We start from the raw sequence: 22,928 nt of genomic DNA, 5'->3' as shown, positions 1-22,928 counted from the left end.
TTCCAGGCAGGCATCTCTGAGTGACATTACAGGGTAGAGCTTTCTCCCAAATCAATATTTTTATAGGTTTATTAATAATTACATAGCCCACTCTGACAAGGGAACTGTGTACCACCACCTCTTTTGGGTACCTGTCCCTGCTTCCCTCTCCCATCTGTTACTGCTTTCCCTCTTTTTTCCACTGCCCCCACATACACTTGAGCCCACGGGCTTCTTCCCACATCAGCTCCTGGTCACCTTTTAAGCTTCTCATCCACTCTTCCTCTTGACTGCGTGTCAAGCCCCTTGCTGCTTCCATGCACTAATGCCTCCACCCAGTGCATGCCTCCTGCATTAATTGTCTATGTTCTTGCAATGTACTGAATATTTTTCTATGCGGTTTAGGCTGTTTTCTAATATCCGTTTAAGTTACCACTTCATAGCTAGATCACTCAAATCAGAACCCCTTTGCTTTCAGCCCTTCAATCTTGTTGCAGAATTCCATACATAAGCATGATCAATGCTGGGCTGGTTTTTTTGTCAGATCTATAGCACGTCTGGCCAACATCGATGAAGAGATGCTGCAGAAGGCAGCTAGAGAAACAAAGATATTACTGGACCACGAAAAGGAGTGGAAACTGGGCAAGTGCATTCTGAAATTCCCTGAGATTCTGCAGAAGATTTTGGATGATCTCTTATTACACACACTCTGTGACTACCTCTATGAGCTGGCCACCACCTTCACAGAGTTCTACGATAACTGTTACTGTGTGGAAAAAGACAGACAAACTGGTGAGTGCATCCCTTAAACTTGCTTGCAGCGACCACATCTCTGTAAGGTTGTAATTGGAGAATTCTAATGATACGATTGATCAGGTTTGCACCAGCATTCCAGGCTGAAAGGTCATCATAATATCCAGGAGTGGGGAGTTTTAATTTTGTGTTAAGGATGCTGCTACTACAGTAATTTTTGGTTGCAAGGCAACTAATGCTCAAGCATGTCAAGGCAGCTTTTTGTTGTTGTTTCTGCAGAGCTACTGCTAATAGTAAATAATATCTAGTTTTTATGACAAGTGTTACTGGTTTTTATAAACAAGTGCATGTCTTGGCCTATTCAAAAATAGAGCTATTGCTGTGTTTGAAGAGGGCTGTCTGTGGCCCACGTTGACTGCTTTTTCTCTGCTTTATAGAAGACTCAACAGATCCCGTTTATGTTTAAAAAAGAAATGTATCATATATATAAAAGCAGCCTCCAAGTGCTCAGAATAAGTTTAGTTTTCCAAGTGCTCGCACACATAGCAAAACTTTCTCAAGTAGAGAAGAAAGTGGGCATTAGTGATCATCTCTTGTGAAAAATGCTACTTGCTGTACCTCTTGGGTGTATTAAATAGTGCATTTTTACAATCCCTTTTAGTGTAATAGAAGCTACATAATTCTAACTGTACTACATCATGGAAACAGCACAAATGCCGTGACTATAATGTCTAATTTGTGAAGCTTCCTGACCATCTCATTCAAACTTTCACTATTTTTCTTTCTTCTTCAGGAACAATAGTGAAGGTGAACATGTGGAGAATGTTGCTGTGTGAAGCAACAGCTGCCGTCATGGCCAAAGGGTTTGACATCCTGGGCATCAAACCAGTCCAGAAGATGTAACTACTTCTGCATTTGGACCTCTTGTATTTTACTAAACTCGTTTTCTTAGCTGTCAGAGTGGAGTCTGATTGAAAACCTACTTTAAAAATAAAAAATTGCTAACATGTGGATTGAACTTATGTATGCTGCCTTGTATGTGGGTGGCATATTGTCAGTGTAATGGTTTAAAGGATATGTGGCTCTTACACACAGGTGCCTGAATTTATATATCGCACGCTGAATAGGTACATAAAAAACAAGGTCAAGAATGTATCAATAGTGTAACCTGGAAGAGAGACAAAGAGAGAACAAGTGTTTGAGGGCTGCACCTTTATTAGAGGTGCTTTGTCCAGGCTGTTACAATCTGAGTATTGCAACCAAAAGTATTTACAGAAAAGGAACAATCAGGAAAGTGGTTAAATTCTTATGCATATTAACATTCCAGACTTTCAAAATATATAAAGCTATAGTACCCGAGGCTGCCCTGTGCACACTACGTTGCATAGCCTCTTTTCAATAGCTTAAGTTTCTTTCTTTTGAAAGATGCAGTTGTAGACACACCAGTTAGATCAGTGATACTCAGATCGCTAGGAGTGCAGGAGACAAAGAGGCATAGTAGCATGAAGTCATTGTTTCATTTACTATATGTTGATATTTAAACAGTATGATGGGAAATGTTTAGTTTTTATTTATATTATTCTCACAGCAAAAGGCCTGACCAAGTATTCTTATTTTATCAACTACAATTAAATCACACTTTTAATATCAAAAAGAGCCACAGAGGAGACAAAGATTTAGCTTATTTTAAGTTCAGTTGAACCGGTGCCTGTTTTGCATCTTAGTACTAAAGTCGTTTCACCCATCACTTGTCTTAAATTCATTCTCACTTATCAGCACCTAGAAAGAAGACAGTTAAAACACTGTTTCTGATACTTACGTAGGGTACAGGGATGTGGCAAAGCCTCCATAAATTACCAGCAGCTGGCACATCTATGTTCTGCAGCTACAGCTGTGCCAGTGGTCAAAGGGTTTTTTTTTTAACTATTGTAAACTAGAAATAGATTAAGTAAAGCACCTGCTTATACTGCAGCATCACATACATCCAGCCAAACAAAAAGTTTCCTCTCAGTGTACAACACTAACCTCTCTCAAGTGTGGTACACTGGCCTTTAAAAAAAAAAAATCGCTCTGTAATATGTAAGCTTTAGAAAGTCATTTGCTGAATCTGTTACAAAATTCAGTATGGCATCCCTGACCATATATTGCTATATTTTTACATGCATTGTCATTGTTTGTGCTTACATCAAAATGTTTAGATGGTTGGGTTGCTTAGTTTGTCTTAAAAAGCTGTATGAGTATTTAGCAGAGGATGCAGTGTACTGGAGGTAGATTTAGACCCAAAGTTGTGCAAAATTATCTCCAAGCCTGGCTCCAGGTTTAGCTGTGTGACTTGTTAGCAACTGGTAACAGAGCTTTTACATTTTTAATTTCCAGCTCAGGAAAACTTGTCACCACCTACATTTCCAGTGCTGCAATAAAGTTAATCTGGCAGCATTACTATGAGCATGTGGGGCCTAGCATCTAGTTTTCAAGAGCAAAGTGGCGTTGTTGTGGGTGCTGGTAAGTCTGCTAACATGTGCTCTCTCCAAAGAACGGCTATACAGGGTCAGCCCAGTGGTCCATCGAGCCCAGTCTTCTGACAGAGTCCAGTGCTTCAGAGGGCCTGACTAGAACAAGCAAGCATTGAGTGAGTGACCCATCTCTAACAAACACTCAGCTTGTGGCAAAAAAAAGAGGCTAGGGAACATGCCACTATTTGCCATGAACGTAGCTTGTTCTTCCTTTGACCCCTGTTAGTATTGTTTTGGCCTTCACAATGTAAGTTCCATAGAGTGACGCTGAGTCATGTGAAGAATAACTTGCGTTTCTTTGTTTTAAACCTGCTGCCTAGTGAGAGTCCCCTAGTTTTTGAGATATGTGAAGGAATAAATAACTTCCCTTTTGCCACACCATTTATGGTTTCATAGACCTTTAGCATATGTGCCTGCTCTGTTTTCTATACTGACCAGTCCCACTCTTGTTAATCTCTCCTCCTAGGAAGCTGTTGCATACCCCTAATTGTTTTTGTTGCCTTGCTCTGTACCTGGCTCTTTCTTTACAATGGGGTGACCAGCCCTGCATGCAGTATTCAAGATGTGGGCATGCTATAAATTGGTATAGTGGCATTATCTATTCCTTTTCTCGTGATTCCTAACATTGGCCAATCCATCCAAGGTTTTGAGTGGTAACAGCTAATGTTGTGTGTATAGAAGGGCTTATGGTTCCCAATGTGCATTATTTTGAATTTCATCTTCCATTTTGTTGTGCAGATCAGTAAGAGCCCTTTGTAATGCTTCACTGCCACCTCATCATTCATGTTGGAATGGTCCCTATATATATATATCTCTTGGGGAGGGGGTACCACGCTTTACCTTGCTCCCTTCTGAAAATTAGCCATTTATTCCTATCCTTTAGGTCTGTGTTTTAACCAGTTCCTTCACAATGCTTAGCTGAATGCTTTCTGCTAACTTAGTCCTGTTTAATTTATCACTTTATTCCATAAACCTCCTCTAGTGCCACTTCAATCTGGGACAGTTTGCATTGTCACCTAAAACTAATACACCTCTACCCTGAGAGCCCTCCCTGAGGCAGGGATAGATCAGTGGTTTGAGCATTGGCCTACTAAACCCAGGATTGTGAGTTCAATCCTTGAGGGGCCATTTAGGGATCTGGGGCAAAAATCTGTCTGGGGATTGGTCTTGCTTTGAGCAGGGGGTTGGACTAGATGACCTCCTGAGGTCCCTTCCAACCCTGATAGTCTATGATTAGATACAATATGGGCCTCAGGAGCCAAAAAAACTCACTGTGTTTAGGTGAGACTGTTACAGCAGCATAGGGAGAGTCACTGCTCCCTGCCCCACCTCCTCACGTGAGCATGCCACTCAGCTCTGCTTCTCCTGGGTCCCAGACTTGCCTCACAAAACAGCTGTTTGGCCTGGCAAGTTGGGACAGGGGGCAAGAAAGGAATAGCAGCAGCACTCAAGTGGAGATGAGCACAGAGCAGTTCCTCTGAACACACCCCCACCCCACTTGCTGCAGCCCCCCTCACCCTGCTCTCCTCTGCCTCCACCTCCTCCCATGTTTGCTGCACCATTCAGCTGTTTTGTGCCACAAGACTGGGAGGGAGGTGAAGCAGAGCTGACTGGCATGCTCATGGGAGAAGGCCGGGGCAGGAGAGGTGCACAGAAACTGCTCCCTGCCCCAACTCACCTCCACCTAGGCTTGCCACAGGAAACAGCTGATGATTAGTGCAGCAAACCTGGGAGGGAGGAGGCAGAGCAGAGGTGAGCTGAGGCAGGAGGGCCCTGGGGAAGGCCACAGGAAGTAATGGGGGTGCAGAGGACCCACTTGCGGTAACACAGATTCAGATATAATGTGGTAAAGCAGCCTCATCCCCCCGGAGCACTGCTTTACTGTGTTAGATCTGACCACATCTCGGAGTAGAGGTGTAGCTCCACATCCTCTGCAGTAAAGGCTGAGTCAAAGAATTCACTTAGCTTCCTGACAATAGCCTGCTCTTGCTTGAGTATTCCTTTAACACCTTGGTCCTTCACCCTTCCTGATTCTGCTTTTCTTAAACTTATTTTTGCTTTGTGTCTTGTTCTTTAAATTCTTCTTTTGACTTGCCTACATTTATTTTCCTGTCGATTCTCTGCAGTAGGATGTGACTTTCATGGATTTTTACTGTGTTGGTCCTTTTTTTTTTTTTTCCTTCCCCATTTGGGACCTCACTTATGGTGTGTTTGAAGTGTTTCCATAGCACTTGCACACATTTCACTGCTGTGGCTGTACATTTTAATTTATAGTGAACTAGTTTCCTTATTTTTTATGTAATTCCCTTTTCTAAAGTTAAATGCCACTGCAGTGGGCTTCTGTGTCCCCCTTCCTACCCTCCCCTCACCTGCTGCTGTTGTTAAATGTATATTATGGTATACTATTTATATACAATCAATCAGCAAGTCTTTCAGCTCTATTCACCTCTGTGCCAAACATGCTCAATTTAGGACTAAATCAACATTTGCTTCTCTCTTTCTGGGTTCCAGAACTAGCTGCTCCAGGAAGCAATCATTTGTGGTGTCAAAGAACTCTTTGCTTCCCATCCTGAGGCAACCTGTGTCCAGTCAATGGGGGGGAAGAGTTGAAATCTACCACTTTTACTCAGTTTTCTATTTTTGTAACCTTTCTCCCAAACCCTTTCACAAGCACCAGCTTGGACAGGTAGGAGATAAGAATATAGCAGTAGGAATATATTATTGAAGCATATAGAATTTCTATCCATAGAAAGTCTGTTACAATTTGATTCATTAAGATTTTTATTGTATTTGCCCTTATTCTTTCTTGCACATGTAGTGCTACTAGGTCCCCTATACCTCATCTCTCATTCCTATATATCTTTTGTACCTTTGTATCGCTGTGTCCCATTGGTTGTCATCCTTCCACGCTGTTTCTATGATGTCTATTATATCACTATCCTCATGCAGTACCAGACACTCACATTCACTCATCTTAGTATTTACACTTACAGCATTGGGATACAAGCAGTCACTGTTTAGCTACCTGTCATTATGTGATGTAATTGAGTAGGACTCTCATTTGTTTCTTCAGTTCCTACTTGTGCTTTACCACTCTAGTTATGTTCAGCCACACTAGCTCAGAGGCCCTGACTGCTATGCCTACTGTCCAGGTGTCCCAGCTCTTATGTAGCACTCAGAAGTCTATTGGTGATACACTGTTCAGAACTTCTACACGCTGTTGGTAAGACACTAATAACCCCTACATCACCATCAGTGTAAGGATGTAACATTGCTACTTTGCATGGCGCAGAGCTAAGCAACTCTAAATCACACATGCAACTTGACATCATAAATCAAGGGCAAGTTAGTTTTACAAGAACAAAAAAGACTGAACTGCACACCCCACAGCTGTATAAAACATTTAAGCCTAGGAGTAGCACCTTAATTATCTGTGTGTACACACTTTTTGGCTTCCATGATGAGCAGCTTAAAGGTACACAGGGAATGTTTAACCACACCTGTAGTTCAGAAGACAAGCACAATGCCTATGACTGAGGTCAAGTTTCTGCTAGTCCAGTCACATAATCTGCTTAGAATTTAGCTTGGTTAGGTTGACTTATAGCCCTTATTTAAAAATTGAAATGTATTCCTAAAGCTTCACCAACTCTCAAATGCAGGAACTCTACCCATAACATTAAACAACCACCCCCACCAGATTTGGATTTTTATTATGTAAAAAGGAAGTATCAACAGTTAACAGCACATGCTAAAGTATTTAGCTCCCTCTAGTAAAAAGGCATAGGTTTTCAGCCCTATTTTCAGCTATAAAGAGGTTAAAATTAACTTCGCATCTCCACCACCTTATTCAATAAAAAGAAAATTCAAGAGACATAATACTCTAGAATGCATAAAAGTCTACATCTTATAAAATACTTAATGTGTATTTGGAAAAATACCATGTTTTTAGTTTAATAACTTACTTTATAAGTATAATTTTGAACCAGCATATTTTGTCTTTCCTGGATGTAACAATTGCATTTTATAACTTCATATATATACACATACACACATTTGACCTTTTAGCTATCTCTGTGCAGCCAGTTCCAGAACAGCTTCCTGAAACGGGGGGGGGGGGGGGGGGGGGAAGCAGCTTTATAAAATTACTATTTTACATTACATTTATATACCATTACAAATTACTTCTTGGTTTATTAGTTTTAAAATATAGGCAAGTCTATTGAGTCTATAGCCTTTAAAATGATAGCAGAGGAGCAGTACATGCCTCAGCACCAGCCTCTGTTGAGAATCATGTGCTTTAGATTTTCATTTCCTTTGTGTCATTCCTGAGAGGTTTGAAGGAGTCTTTTATCCTCATCAGTTCTGCAGCACACATATGACCAAAAACTCTGTTGTACCATTCTGTTGTTCGTCCCCTGTAAACCAAGAAGTTGATATATTAGCAGCCCTTAAAAGATATTTAAACAGGACTAAGCAATTCATTTTCTTTCTGTCCACTACCTTCTTAATTTGTAAGCACACACACCCCTAAATTATTGTTATACTGCGATAGTGCCTACATGCCCCCACCCTCACTCTGTGTGTGTGTGTGCGTGCGCGCACACAAAAGGCCAACTCCTCCCTGTAAGAAAGATAGCCTTATGAGTAGTTTGGCTAGGTCTCGGAAAGAGGAGGATTTAATGCAAAAATGCACTAATTCCAGTGGTGAAACAGTGGAAGAGGTTCATTTTCTTATCACACCTAGGTTATAGAGTTTTTGACTGGTCATCTTGGTGTTAGCGATTAATGACATTTTGCTAACTGCTGCAAATCTCTTCCCAGTGGGTGTTGGGGGCACATCCATCAAAATCTTCCAAATGAGCCACTGCAGCCATTCCCCAACAGTGTCCCATTTGTTTTTCTGTTCAGTGACATTGGTGACTATTTCGCAGCTTGATGCAGACTGTTTAGCCAAAGTGGTGCCACTTTTCTTGCGACTCTCGCCCCTTTGGGTTTTGGTTAATTGGAACAAAATGTAGCAATGGTTTGAGCATTGCCCTGCTAAACCCAAGGTTGTGAGTTCAATCCTTGAGGGGGCTATTTAGGGAACTGGAGTAAAAAAAATCTGTCTGGGGATTAGTCCTGCTTTGAACAGGGGTTGGACTAGATGATCTGCTGAGGTCCCTTCCAACCCTGAGATTCTATGATTCTAATTCAAGTCCATTGGACATTTCACAGTGTCCTCAAAGTTGGCTCACATTTCTGGGAATTTTCCAGAGCTCAGACAGGATGTGAATCATGCACAAAGGTAAAGCACACATGAAAAAGAAAGCCTACAGTATAACACTGTGCCTCAAATGTTTTTAAAACAGACATGCAATTTAAAGTTGACCCTTCCATCGCCCCAGCAAGACCATCCCTTACAGAATAAGTCACATCTCTTGGCAGCATTGAGGTTACTAGAATTCACTGTTACTGGGCAGAATGTGTCGTGTATGAGTGAAATTTAACTTTCCTCCAACATCATAGGACTTGACTCTCTTCCACCAGCTTATTTATTCTGAAACACCATGGAGAAAAAAATCCCTCTATACATAATACCCCATTAGCCTGCCTTTGATTAAACTGTGTGCTATGTCCCGCTCTACAGGTCAGGAGCAAGGCATATTCTGCAGAACAACTACTCTGTGCATGATTGAAGCTCCCACTTCAACGGTTTTGCATGTGCCCCAAGATTTTAGAATATTGGGGGTTAACTTGTACCTGTTAATCTGTCTCCCTAAAACAACAAACAAGAGTCATCTTGGTTTATAGAAATCTAGCTAACTTGCAGCCCCCATCATCACTCATGAGAACGGCTTAACCAGCAAAGAATGTGAAGCAATCATCTTTCCCAGCTTCTAGATATTCAGCACTGGATTATACCAATTGCTTGCCATTTTCTACCTCTCTCCCCATAAACCCACACAGATCATTGCAGCCACAAATAGGCCAAGACTATTATAAATAGCTCTGTAACAGCACACAATAACACTGTGCAACAGCTTCGGACAGGATGTGATGAATAGTTCTAGTACTCACTGTGTTTGAGGCAATTAATATAAAATTCATAGTAAAAAAAAAATCTCACTAAAAGATTGTGTGGGATTTTAACTACCATCTGTCCCAATACCAAAATAGCTTTATCGTTGATACTCTGGGGGGACACAATACTTCTCTACAGTGAGCACAAACTCAAACCTGTAGTAGACAACCCACTTGGCAAAGACATCTTTGCCAATACACAAAATAAACCAACAGGCACTTCTTATCCAAAGACTTCAAAGTGTTTTTACATAGGTGAGGAAGTAGCATTATCCTCATGTCACAAGGGGGAACTTTTACAAGGAAGCGAGATTAAGTGGTTGCCCTAGATCATCCAGCAAGTTAGTGGTAGACCCAGAAATCGAACCCAGACCCCAGCCTCATGCCCTCTCCACTTGAATGCTAAGTATTATTTTATGTTAATTTCCTCTGTGTTACCGTAGAATGTGTGTGACAGAACATATTGGTGGCTAGAAAGCTGTGCTCAGGACCCAGCAGCACCACAGGGCTAAGGTAAAGAAGCATAAACTAAAACAATACCTCGTGTCTGTCCGGCAGACATGAGTCACTTTGGATTTCTGGGAGCCAACTGGTTCTATGAGATACTGACACAAAAGGACATGGGCCAAAATCCCATGCAGAGTAGCTCCTTCACTGTCAATTGAGGTAGCTGCCAAAATACAGGTGCCGCTTTGGGGATCAGTCCTCCAAGTCCTAGAACAAAGAAGGGCATTTTTAGGATGTTTCACACAGATGTTTTTAAATGGCTGGACATACGGTGTAAAGCAATATTCTGATGGGCAGAAACCAAATCAGTTAATGCACAAAATGATTAAAAATCTTTTCCATGCCTCAATCCATATGGAGAACACTTACAAATCCTGCCATAAACCATCTATTTTTTGTGTTGCATTAGCACCTACAGGTCATGGATGACAGTTCCTTTGTCCGAGGCATTGTTCAAACGCATAATAAAGACAGCCCCTGCCCGGAACAGTTTACAATCCATACAGAAGAGACATATGGAGGAGCTAACTAAGCTCTGGTCTACACTACACACGTCAGTGTAACTACATTTTCTACAACCCTGAGCTACGCAGTTATAACTGACCTAACCCCCTGTACAGACAGCGCTATGTCGATGGGCAGGCTCCTGTCAACATAACTACTGCCTCTCTGGAAGGTGGATTACGTACACAGACAGGAAAAGCGCAGGTAGCATCTTCACTCAGTGCTACAGCGGCACAGCTGCACTGGGGCAACACTAAGTGTAGACAATCACTAAGGGTCCCAGTGCTGCAACCAGATTCCTGCACCCACATGAAACCACACTGCACATGAGCACAATGATCTGCCCAAGTGGATCCAGGGGCCTAAAATCACCTGAGCAGATCTGGGAAAAATCCCAGTCAATCCACAGCTCCCACCTATGCCTTCTTAAGAAGAAAGAGTGATAAAACAGGATCTAGTCATTGTCATACTGGGCTACAATTTACATTTTTCCCAGACGCAAACCAAGGAGTCTCACACTGGGGGATAATACAGCTACAACGACAAACATTTGTGCTGTAATTTTTAGAAGAAAAGAGGCAGGAATGTGGCAACTATTTCTGAATCTCATCAGTGTAAGCCTCCTAGTGAGTTTGTAAGCTCTTTGGGGGAAGACTTATTTTTATACGAGGCACATTGCCTGGCAAATGGGGCTGAGGGTTCTAGGCATTACCGCAATACACACTGTGTCACAGTAATGGACAATCAGATCAGTGGTTACACAGTAGATATCCAGAAATAGGGAAATGCACCCCTTTTTGATTGACATGGAACTGGAACAACCCAGCATAAAATGCTGGGAAGCAACACGCAACACAGTTGGGCTATAAATTGTGTTTGGGAAACCAATGAGAAAAGTCACAGCGGTTCCTTACCTCAAAACCACATAATCCCGTGGCAGGAGGGGTGACATGCTTTCTGTTGTATAGTGATAAACATCTGTTTCGTCATCCCAGGTCTCCAGGATTTTAGCCTGCTGCAGACTTGGGTCCCACAGATGCTGCTCTGTCAGTATGCGTTGAAGGATTACTTTAGGAGCAGCATTGATTTCAGTGGATGCCTTCCATAACCGGACATGGTAGTTATCTTCCACCTTAGAAGACAGGTGATGGACACTAGTAGTCTACTCAAAGGAGGAGTACTCAAAGGAGACTCAAAGAGCTTGGCTTGTTTAGCCTAACCAAAAGAAGGCTGAGGGGGGATATGATTGCTCTTTATCAGAGAGATAAATATCAGGGAGGGAGAGAAATTATTTAAGCTTAGTACCAATGTGGACACAAGAACAAATGGATATAAACTGGACACTAGGAAGTTTAGACTTGAAATTAGACGAAGGTTTCTAACCATTAGAGGAGTGAAGTTCAGGAACAGCCTTCCAAGGGGAGTAGTGGGGGCAAAAGACATATCTGGCTTCAAGACGAAGCTTGATAAGTTTATGGCGGGGACAGTATGATGGGATAGCCTAATTTTGACAATTTATTGATCTTTGATTAGCAGCAGGTAAATATGCCCAATGATCTGTGATGGGATGTTAGATGGGGTGGGATCTGATTTACTACAGATTGGCAGAGGCCCTGGAGGTTTTTCACCTTCCTCTGCAGCGTGGGGCACGAGTCACTTGCTGGAGGATTCTCTGCACCTTGAGGTCTTTAAAACACGATTTGAAGATTTCAGTAACTCAGACATAGGTTAGGGGTTTATTACAGTAGTGGGTGGGTGAGATTCTGTGGCATGTGCTGTGTAGGAGGTCAGACTAGATGATCATAATGGTCCCTTCTGACCTTAAAGTCTATGGAGGAGTATATTTAGTGATCCATTCCCCCTTCCACCACTCCCTCCCTCCAGCAGAAACCTAGACAGCCTTTCACGAAGGTGTGTGTGTTACAGACGAATGGTTCTAGGAGCCAAAAAGTGTAGTAAAGGGGACTTTATAATATGAATAAACTGCCCAGTCAGCATGGATCATGAGTACTCATGTTTCTGGTATCTACAATGAAGGCCCTGCCTTGACTTTTTCCTACAAGATAGGTATCTTGCCCAGATAATGGTGTGCTGCAGGTGAGGGTGTGCAAGTCACAAATGGGCAGCTCAGCCTTGATTAATGCTAGCTATAGACTACAAATAAAAAGGCACCAGGGAGTTGCCGCTAGCTCAAAAGGGCTCTAGGGCAGTTGCTGAATTGATGTTAGTCAGAAACACAGCTAGTTTCAGTGCCTCCGCAAGCTCAGAAAGATGCGTGATTATTAAGTGCCATCTTTGCTAACACCCCAGCATCAGATTTACCTTTTTGTTCGCCAATTCCACACGTTCCAAGTTTGAACAAGTAACCCAGCTCTTGAACTTCTCTTTGGCATCTCGCAGCAAGTCCTGCATGGAGTTCTCAAGGGAAACCAGCATGGAGTGCCTCATTGAGGTGGTCTGATTAGAAGCCTTTTCACTCAGGCCATTCTGTTCATATAAGTCATCACAACACTGATCCAGGCAATAGTCGGGCATCTGCAATGGGAGGGGATGTTGGATTCTAAACACAGTCCCATCACATTTATTCTTACACTGGGGGAAAACTCTGTTAGGATAATGATCCTTAAGTGAATGTGAACTCACTACTAGAGACTCTCCATGTAAAAGTTACAAGCGCAAAAGCAAGTGCCAACAAATATTCTAAACTGTTCCTTGAAAGAGCTGGACTTGCTAATGCAGTGAGACTGTGAATGATCGATCAGCAATCAGGAGCAGCCCAACACATTTTATAGCACTAGACGTGAAAATAAAAACCACTGCCCTAAGAAATGGGAAAGCTAGTTTAAGGAATGACATCCTCTCTCAGCAGCTGGAGCACTGCAGTGGGATTCCTACATTAAACTCCTGGCTCTTCCACCACTTCAGTGTGCTATATGGGCCTAGTCAGTTCACACCCGTCTGTACAACTGGAAAATGTACTGACCTAATTGGAGTGTTGAGGCTTTAACCATAACATCTTATGCCAGGAAATCAAATGACTTAAGTCCCATTAAAAGTGTACCTGCCTATAAATGTGTTTGAAAACTACACTCATTAAACCCCAACCCCTCTAGGAAGATTTTATATTAATTCTGCACAGACAGTAACTGAGGTAAAGGTGCATGACTTGCCCTTCCTTGGGTTAGGCTATCTAGATCAATTTCATTCGAAAGCCACAGCCTCAGATGTTCCAGCTAGTGAGGTTACAGCATTTTCTGGCTCATACCAAGAAACAGAGTAAGGTTCAGACAGGAATTTCCATTTCTCAGCAGCAGTTCCTGGCTTATGAACAAGGGAGAGATGTCTGATCGGAGACGAGATACACTCTCCTTTGCATGTACATGACTTGCCTGACCTTACAGAGTGTGCCTGGGGAGCTGCTTACATCTTTTATACTATGCCGGCCCAGACTGTGGAGCCAGCCATCACACTGATTATTGTGGGGGCCGTTGGCTGCATAGGAAGGAGGTCATGCCTGCCTACTAGGGAGAGTATATGCCCCAAGTCTCATTAAAAAGCACAGCCAACTCCTTCACCATGAGAGACAGACTTAATGGGCTAAGAATTCTTTTCTGATAAGGGAGTCTCTCCCCCACTGAGAGTGTCTTACCAATCTGGGAGAAGCAGTGATAACATATGGTTAATGGAAGAGTGCAGAGGGTTGCGGGTATGCTTGCATAGGAAGAACAGAGCTCTTCTCCAGAGCAAACACCACATGCCACTTCATTAGTGTCCTGCTCTAGCACCTTCCATCTGAGTCTCCCAAGCTGCCTTGCAAATAATGACCAATCCTCTCAGCAAGGGAGCTATTATCCGCACCTTACAGACACAATGATTATAGGCTCCTCAGTGGCAGTGACACCACAGCAAATCTGTCACAGGCACATCCTGCACCAGTGCAAAAAGGTGCTTGCTTGACTGGGGCTTATCAGGATATGGCCCATCTGACATTGGCAGAGTGCATCTACATTGAGGGTTTGCATCTGTAGCTACCCCAGCCCAGGCTACGTGACTTGCTCTATGTGACACAGCCAGAGGCAAAGCTGGGAACAAAACCCTGAACTTTAACTTCATTATGCATCAGAGCCTGTTGCAGGTGATGGCTCTTCTTTTCCACCCTATTCTTTGGGGCTTCCCCCCAGCCATCTCTTTTCTATTCCCCCTCCCCATGGTGCACCATTTCTTTCCTGTGCTCACTCTTCAAATACACTGAACGTGGTATGCCTAAACTCAGGGAGAAGGCTGGAGGGATTGGAACATCACACCCTCCTTGCCAGTGAAAGTATTTTGGAAAGCTCCTCTGGCCCTCCCTGAAGTTGAAGTTTCTCCAAGGGGCCATTTCAGCACCAAGGTAGAAGGGACAGCCTGGCACCAATTAACAGACATGTGAATGCTACCAAGGGGAGTGGCAGAAGTGCCTGGATGCCAGACTGATTCTTGATCCTTATCCAGCTCTTGCCTCAACAGCATAACTGCAGACTCCCACGTGCAGGCCATTTAGCCTGCTGGAGGGAGCTAACCAGCTGCCAGCGAGGCTGCTGTGCAGTACTGACAGCAGTCTTCACAGGAAGAGGAAAAATGAGGGAGGAGAGGATGCAATTAGCTGCCTTCCCCCAGGGCTCCCAGCGAGGGGGAACATGCACATTTCCCCTTGTGAAGGATGTTTTAAATCACTCTGGGATGGTGAGCTCCCTTTGTTACATGCTTATCATTAGAGCCCTGCATCCCACAGATAGAAGGGGTTGCCCACTGCCTACACGTAGGCTACGCTCAGCTCAGGGTTGTAGAGATACCCTACCCGAGTCAGTCAAATGCTGGATATAGAGGATTCCTGGAGGCATACGCCTGTGGGATAAGCATTGCCAGGTGAGGTTGCCAAGTTATTTCTCTCTCTTAACTGGTAATACAAGCTAGATGGAAAAAATAACTGCACAGAAATAGGCCATTTTAAATAAACTGAGTTGGGTTTTAAAAAGAATCCTTGTTCTGAGTTCTCAATACAGTGGGGCTAAACCAAAACCCAAACCCCACCTCAACCTCTGTGGCTCGGGCCCACCTCCCACAGAGATATATCCAGAGCCTCAGGACTGGGTTTAGCACAGGAAGAAGGAAATGGATGGCAAAATGTGATCCTGCTAAGTACTGTACAGCAGATACGATGACCTCTGCAACAGAATTCTCCCTGTATTACGGTCAGCAGGACACACAGATACCACACTAAAGCATTAGGAATTGCAAGCAGAGGAAAGAGCAACAGGATAGTGAATCATAACTTAGCCCAGGGAAACTATCATCCTCAGTAAAAACAAGCCTTCAGGGTTTGCTTCAGGGGTTGTTTGGATTATTTTAAACTGTATTCAAGCAACAACAGGAGGACATTTACTCTTGCCAACAGGCAGCAAAGAACTTGCAGGCACGTCCAGTTTAAGTTTCAGGGCTGGACCATCCTACTGGCATATTCACTTTTCTAATAAGCATGATGGACACTTTCTGTAATGTAACATAGGAAGTGTTATAGGAAGTGATATACCTGGAAGAGTCTGTTGCACTCCATTATCATGTGGGCCAAGCCTTGGGTGGCTGCCAGATTTTCGCTCAAATCTCTCTGGTCTGGTTTTCCCAGGCTGTACTTCCTCTGGCTGGACCTAGAGAGAGGGTTAACAAGGATTTTTTCAAAGGCACAGCAGAGTAAATCAAAAAAGTAAGAGGTGAAACACAGCAGCAGCAGCCTGGAAGCTCTAGGGAAGTCTCTCATTTACTCTGGTGTCTGAATTTCTGTGTTACAATGAGTTCTGTACACAAACAGTTTTATTAGACAAAGTCTTCTGTCATCACTTTCACATGGACAACATTATGAAAGCCACAGTAATTGTGAATTGGAAGCCGAATAGAAATGTTTCAGAGTGGTAGCTATGTTAGTCTGTATCAGCAAAAAATGAGTCGTCCTTGTGGCACTTTAGAGACTAAAAAACTTGTTTGGGCATACGCTTTCATGAGCTAGAACCCACTTCATCAGATGCACGAAGTGAAAAATACAGGAGCAGGTATAAATACATGAAAGTGTGAGGTCAGTCTAATGAGATAAATCAATTAGCAGGATACCAATTGATTTATCTTGTTACACTGACCTCACACTTGGTTAAGCAACGCCCATCCTTTCATGTATTTATACCTGCTCCTGTATTTTTCACTTCATGCATCTGATGAAGTGGGTTCTAGCTCATGAAAGCTTATGCCCACATAAATTTGTTAGTCTCCAAGGTGCCACAAGGACTCCTCATTGTTTTTGCATAGAAATGGCAGCCTTGAACCAAACTGCTGAGATACCAAAGAGCACTAGTGCTACTGAGGCTTAACAACATTTTACAAGTAATACGGTCTTTTACTGAACAATTATTAGAAAGGATTACCCAAAGAAATTAATGAGCTCTCACTGATGTGTTCAGCATCGAGTTAAGTGTTTAGTTACATCAACAACCTATGTAGGCTGTCTAAGGACTTTTTATAAAATCATCACAATCCACAAAAGTGCTGCCATATTGCTATGTTTTGCTAACTCGTGTTATCAGCATTTTAGGTCTTCCCAGACATAATCTTTATATGACACTAGTAACACTCACAATAGCTTTATCTTGGAACATTCCTACGGAACAACTTTAAAAAGTGCAAACGATAAGGACCCTTGATTACTCCTTAGAGCCAAGCCTTTCAGAGTATGTCCCTTTGAAGTCTGAATCCTAAAGTAAAATATTAACAACTAATTATCTGAACTTAAGGTTCAAAGCACCCTTGTTTCTAAAATGATTTTAGGCTCCTTGCTGTTCCAACGTAGAGTTAAGAGTAAATCCAGTGGTACAAACAACTAAACTAGGAGTCTCAATCTCCCAAACATTACAGATTGCTTAATTCTGGTCAGGATTTGCAACTGAAAAGCTATCACTCACTCTGCCACGGTCCTGGCTCCACTCATGTCTTCTCTCACTATGATCAGCAGTGCTGTCATTGTTTCAGCTTCAGTGTTAGCTCTTCCCAGCAAGAGCTGGGCATCACAGGACTTGTTTTATAGGTAGATATGCATTTTGAGATGCTTTGTGCTTCTTAAAAGCAAATTCTTTACATTTTTCATCTCTATTTACTTTTCTCAGAGAGCGTCATTAAATCTGAAATGCACAAATACCATGCATGTGACATGCTTCCTCACCTAAATGGAACGCAATATCCTTGTCATTAGATTGCATAAGATGAAGCAGCATCTGCTTTGACAAGGGCATGATGTTTCTGTCAAAAGAAAACAGCCCTTTCCTGCCTCAAAACAAGTTTATCCACAAGCACAGCCATACTGTATACCAAACAAACAAGGCCTTGCATGGAGGTTAGACTAGATCCTGAATGAGCATTCTCAGGTTACTGTACTGGTTCTACCTACAAGGTCCTTCATCACTGCATGAACTGCTGGTAAATGTTACACAATTAGGATATTGTTGCTTATTAAAATTAAAATCACTCAGTCCCCCGGCATCTGTATCACCAAAAAGAATTAGTACCTGAGCTAGACATTAGCTGCAGGAGCTTGAATCTGCAGCTGGGTTTTTACATGCAAATACTAATAGGAGTTTCAAAGCCCACTTAAATAAATGCTTTCTAGCTACCCATTTCTCTGGAATACAGCCATCTCTATTGCATGTTACCTGAGGGCAAGCAGAATTATAAAAAGCAAACTTTGTCAGGGAGACTATTTTCACCCCTCTCTTCATAATGCACACACCGAATGGGTTTTTTGCTGTCTCCTTTGGCGTAGATATTGGGAGAAACCTAATCTGAGTTTTTTGCAGCGGAATCAGGCTAAGCTAATGCAAATGATACATCTTACCACCTTCAGAATCTTATGCCAGGCATGTGTTAACTAATACTTTGTGCATCCACAAAGAGTAGAGTTGTCTTAGTGTATGATGCTGGGGGGAGGGGGAGAATGGATTACTGAGATAACTGGGGCCCAGACTACGTAGGGCTTTGAAGAACAGGGCCTTAAAATTGATCTCGTAATTGACAGGGAGCCAGAAGAGCTGGAGGATGATGTAGTCTCATCTCCCCTAAGGACTGAGCTGTGACATACGGGACAAATCTGGAGCACTTCCAGATTTTTTTTTTTATTTTTTTTTTTAAACAGGCAAGGTACATTTTGGCTCATTTTATTTATGCAGTCAACATGGCACAGAAACACTCTTATTTAACAGTTCAGCTGTTACAACAACGATACCTAGATGATGATGAACTCTCTCGCCTTAAAGTATTGAGATGAAACAAGGATGGTGCAAGACAGACTGCAATGTTGGTCGGAGTCATCTGGTTTTCTTCAGCAAAAGCAACTACATCTCGCAGAAAGAAGAGAAGAATTTTCAGAGCTTCCCGATTTTCGTCTGGGAGCAGAAGAATGGCAGCCTGGACTGCATGAAACTGTTGATCTTTTGGCAAATCTGAAGATAGAAGAATTAGGAAACTCATGAGAGGGTTTGATAGGATAAAACATTAAATAAAAGAGTGAACACACTATCCTCTAAATAGGGCACCAACTCCATATATCAGCTCTCCCATTACTCAGGATCATAGGACAGTTCTCAGAGATGGCAAAGAGCTAAAAGGCCACCATTCCAGGTGTCGACACACCTATTTGCACCAGTTTAGTAAAGCCAGTTAAATTAAGCCTCCGCAAGAGGTTTACATAGTGGCTTATTTCAGCTGGTCTTAAAGCTCTTCCTGATAGACTTAAACTGAAATAAGGCTCTTTAAAATCCAGATACGGGCTTGTCTACGCCCGGAGTTATTCAAAGACGGTTACTCCTGAATAACTCCCTGTTCAGCCATACTTACTCCAGAAGCAGAGTGCCCACCAGGGTAGGCTAAACAGGAACAGCCGTTTACTTTAAAAATAGCTTTTTTTAATTGAAAATCTTCATTTTCAATTAAAAAAAACTTTATCCAGAGATTTGGGATATTATTCCATATTCTACAGACAGGAAATAACGAGAAACTAGGACTCCTGTAGTCAAGGCTTTGCCTCGAGGCAGCAGGACACATGTTCCTGATATCAAAGTAAGGTCATGTAATACAAAACTCAAGATTTAATCTTTTTAGAAAGCTTGGGCTTATTTAAATTTTAAACACCTTTTCCAGGTTACAGAAAAGACTGTCATTAAAAACCCTTGAGGCACCAACATCACATGCCTCCAGAACAAGTTCTTGCTGTATCTCAAAAATGAATTCAGTTAAAAACAAACAATTGGGAGACACAACTAATTGAAGCAATCGCAAATGATGTAGTTTGCCTTATGGTTTATTCTTCTTTCAAACAATGTAGATAGGGTGACAGAACAACTAGAAATAGCTGGTATTTCCTGTGAAAATGCCATAGCATGAGTGCTGGTCCTGTGGTAAGAAGTACCTGATCTCAAGGTGCAGTCTTATTGAAATGAACAAGACTAGTTGCATAGTCAGGTGCTCCTCAATGAGAGTAACAGATTATGCCCTAATTTAATACACAGAAACAACCATTTAAAATACAAGTCAGAACACCAACCACACAGTACTGTTAAAGGGGGGGGGGCAAGAGAGAGAGAGTGTGTCTGTGTGAGAGAGAGAGAGAGAGAGAGAAAGAAAACACACAAGGGTGAAGAAAATAGTATTTGTTATCAATATGAAAATACTGGTCTCAGATTATATTTTAGAAGCCCATCTTGAGACACGCTGGATTTTATTTGAGAAGTGCTGAGCACCTGCAGCTCCTATTGACTTCAACTGGGCTTAAAGATGCTCAGAACTTCTGAAAAGTCACACCCCCAGCAGCATAACGTTGGATTCTCAAAATATGGAGCACACAAAATCAGGTTACTTATGGCCTAAATGTCTAAGAAACTCAGAACATTAAGAAAAATTACATACACTGATAGATGTGGAGGAAGGATTCACAAAGCTTGCTAGTGAATATAGGCTCAGGAAGATCTCGGAAATACTGCTTTACCATATCTGCCACGTCAAACGCCGACTGCCCTTCATACATTACATTGTTTGGATCATTTTCATTCATTTCCCTTAAAGAAAGGATCCTAGATTTAACGCCTGATTTTCTGAACAGGCCAACCTATTAAGAGAACAGACAGATGTAAGAGCCCAAACTTAAGTCAAAATAAGCAAATTTTCTCCTTAACTCTGACACTGAAGTACTTATGATGGCTGTACATGCACACACTGTACATGCGACATGATTTTGCTCACAGGTACATTAAAATATATCCCTTGCCTTGCTCTGAAAAGTCAGCTACTACCAATGCCCTCTGATCTCTTTAGAAACAGCTTGGAGATTCCCTATTCTCCAGCCAAACCACAGTGGGACTCTTGGTGCATCAGTTAACCCAAGAGTGAGAGAAGTGAGAGTCCTCACTGAAGACTTTTCTTCCTTTTAAATCTATTTGTATTGGCTTTCTCAATTTATATCAACAGGATACGATGTTAACACTAGGTCCGCAAGCATCAGTGCACATTGGATATTATATACAAACCCTTTTCTCTTTAATACACAAGTATGAATTTAAATTGATATCTCGGTAATTGCATTAAGCACTAAGTAGGATATCCAATCACAAAGTTTCACATGCCTATTTTTTTTTTTTAGAGTTGGATAAGAACCAGAATTTCCATTTTGTGGGAAATATTTCAAATAAGTTAATTTCAGTTTGGAATGAAAATTGGAAATTTTTAAAATTTTCCATGAGACAAAAATTCTGAAAAATTCAATTTGACATGTTTTGACATTATTCATTTCAACAGTATTTCAATTAATTTTGTTTCAACTTTTATAATATTAAAATATTTAGTGTTATATATTCTAATATATAGTAAAGTTAATGTTTTAATGTAATAAAGTCAAAGCCAAACTATTGAAATGACATGTTTTGACGTTGTTACAGAATATATATTCCATTTTTAACGGCAAGATATAGATTTGTACACTAACTCCATAATATGTATTTGGATCATTTTTTCATTTTGCATAATATTTGGATATATATATCCACACAAATCTGCAGATTAAACACTGTATGACAGATCTTCCTTTAATATGCACACAATGACAAAGGCAGCTCTCCAGTTTAGTTTTCAGTGAAGAGAGACTTTATCCCAAATCCAGGACTCATGTAAAATGGTTTTCTAAGTGAACTGAATATTTTTTAAAAACAAAAACCCCACAACCATCCATGGGTTTAAGTTATAGGAGAAAAAGATTAATGAAACTAGATTTGTGAATCCAAACAGTTGGAGAGGGATGGAAAACTTCTAACTTTACAAACTTTCCCCACCTTATTACAGAGGTACCGCAGCATACAGTATGTGGCTCATAACTGTGGGCACTAATCTACAACTGCAAATATCTTCAGAGCAGCGGATAAATGTAACTTAGGCCCAAAAAGGATGTTAATCACAGCCCAATTATATGCCATAAAAAGCTACAGCTCAATTCTTAGAGATGTGAAATGAGAATTCCGATGCTGCGATGCTTTCAGACTGTACTGAGCAGACACAAGAGGTGCTACAGGTATTAGATTTTGCTTTTTACCACTAAAATACCACTAAGAGAAGGCAGTTGACCCACATTTGCCAAGTGATCAGAACAGCTGCAGGTGCTATAAACAAAGAAGGGCAAATAAATTTATACTCAGGTGGAAATAAGGTATCCACAAAAGGAGAATATCCCTATTCTCTGTAGGGTGCCCACTCAAGCCTGTTCAGACACCACTGTTAGAAGCCTTGGAGAGGAAAGAATGTCCTTGAAAAGGTTGACAAAGCAAGAGAGACTGGTCAGCTCTCTAGGGGCTCCAAGTTAAAAACATACATGGAATGAAGTGTCACTCAAGTCAAGTCATGTTTAGGTTTGTTTTATATTTGTACCTGGTCAAGAAAGTGGCTTCTTAAGTACTCCATGGCCTGGATAATGCTCTTTGGAAGTGGATGGCTTGTTCGCTGAACATTTAGCAGTAATGGCACACCAAATACATTTTTGTCCTTATAGTCAGGGGCTTTGATTTTTCTAATGAACTTCGGAATGGTCCTGAAAACAAAAATAAATACATTCAAACCATTAGCTGCCCTTCCATTCAGGCAGTTTAGAGCAGGGGGCACTGAGGATCTTCCCCCCTCCACACACACACACACACACACACCCCCTCTCTCTTTATGCTATGCACATTTTGGAAGTCATGTGCCACCTTTGTTCCTTCCCCAAATGCTGCAGCCTTATTACACTCATGGCAGCACAAAGGAATCAACACTAAAAAATACAGCAACAACCTAAGCTATGTGTCTTAAGTCCTTTAAATTAGCAGGGTGCAGCTCCCATAAAGAAATCCTCATTAAAAGCTGAAACTCTTGCAGAATATACTACCATCCTTGTAAGAGTGGCAGGTTCCTCTGTTGTGCCCCTATGTTCAGGTGCTAGAACCCTGCATAAAGATGCAGAATTGTTATTGCTGATCACAATGGCAGGTGAATTTTATTTATTTAAGCTATAACCAGGATAGA

General features: G+C 41.7%; 2 protein-coding genes across 7 annotated transcripts in view; one reads left to right on the top strand and one right to left on the bottom strand.

The window, feature by feature from the left end:
- The window catches only part of RARS1 (arginyl-tRNA synthetase 1), a 55,662-nt gene extending 48,309 nt beyond the window's left edge, over nt 1-7,353 (top strand). Inside the window, exons 13-14 of the mRNA XM_032776685.2 lie at nt 524-771; nt 1,526-7,353. Of these exons, the coding sequence (XP_032632576.1) occupies nt 524-771; nt 1,526-1,635 (358 nt within the window). The 3' untranslated portion in view covers nt 1,636-7,353. The remainder of the gene's footprint in view (nt 1-523; nt 772-1,525) is intronic.
- LOC116822661 (rho GTPase-activating protein 7-like) overlaps nt 6,941-22,928 on the bottom strand; it is a 148,069-nt gene continuing 132,081 nt past the window's right edge. For all 6 annotated transcript variants that reach the window (XM_032776679.2, XM_032776680.2, XM_075068075.1 and 3 more), the window contains exons 7-14: nt 22,299-22,458; nt 20,295-20,493; nt 18,616-18,832; nt 15,889-16,003; nt 12,642-12,854; nt 11,234-11,451; nt 9,849-10,022; nt 6,941-7,660 (exon numbers count right to left, since the gene is read on the bottom strand). In XM_032776679.2, coding sequence (XP_032632570.1) covers nt 7,543-7,660; nt 9,849-10,022; nt 11,234-11,451; nt 12,642-12,854; nt 15,889-16,003; nt 18,616-18,832; nt 20,295-20,493; nt 22,299-22,458 — 1,414 coding nt within the window. In that variant the 3' untranslated portion in view covers nt 6,941-7,542. The remainder of the gene's footprint in view (nt 7,661-9,848; nt 10,023-11,233; nt 11,452-12,641; nt 12,855-15,888; nt 16,004-18,615; nt 18,833-20,294; nt 20,494-22,298; nt 22,459-22,928) is intronic.

This window comes from Chelonoidis abingdonii, chromosome 7 (assembly GCF_003597395.2).
Source record: "Chelonoidis abingdonii isolate Lonesome George chromosome 7, CheloAbing_2.0, whole genome shotgun sequence".
Classification (NCBI taxonomy): domain Eukaryota; kingdom Metazoa; phylum Chordata; order Testudines; family Testudinidae; genus Chelonoidis; species Chelonoidis abingdonii.
The sequence above is the reverse complement of the archived record's forward strand: the minus strand, read 5'-3'. Positions and strand labels throughout refer to the sequence as shown.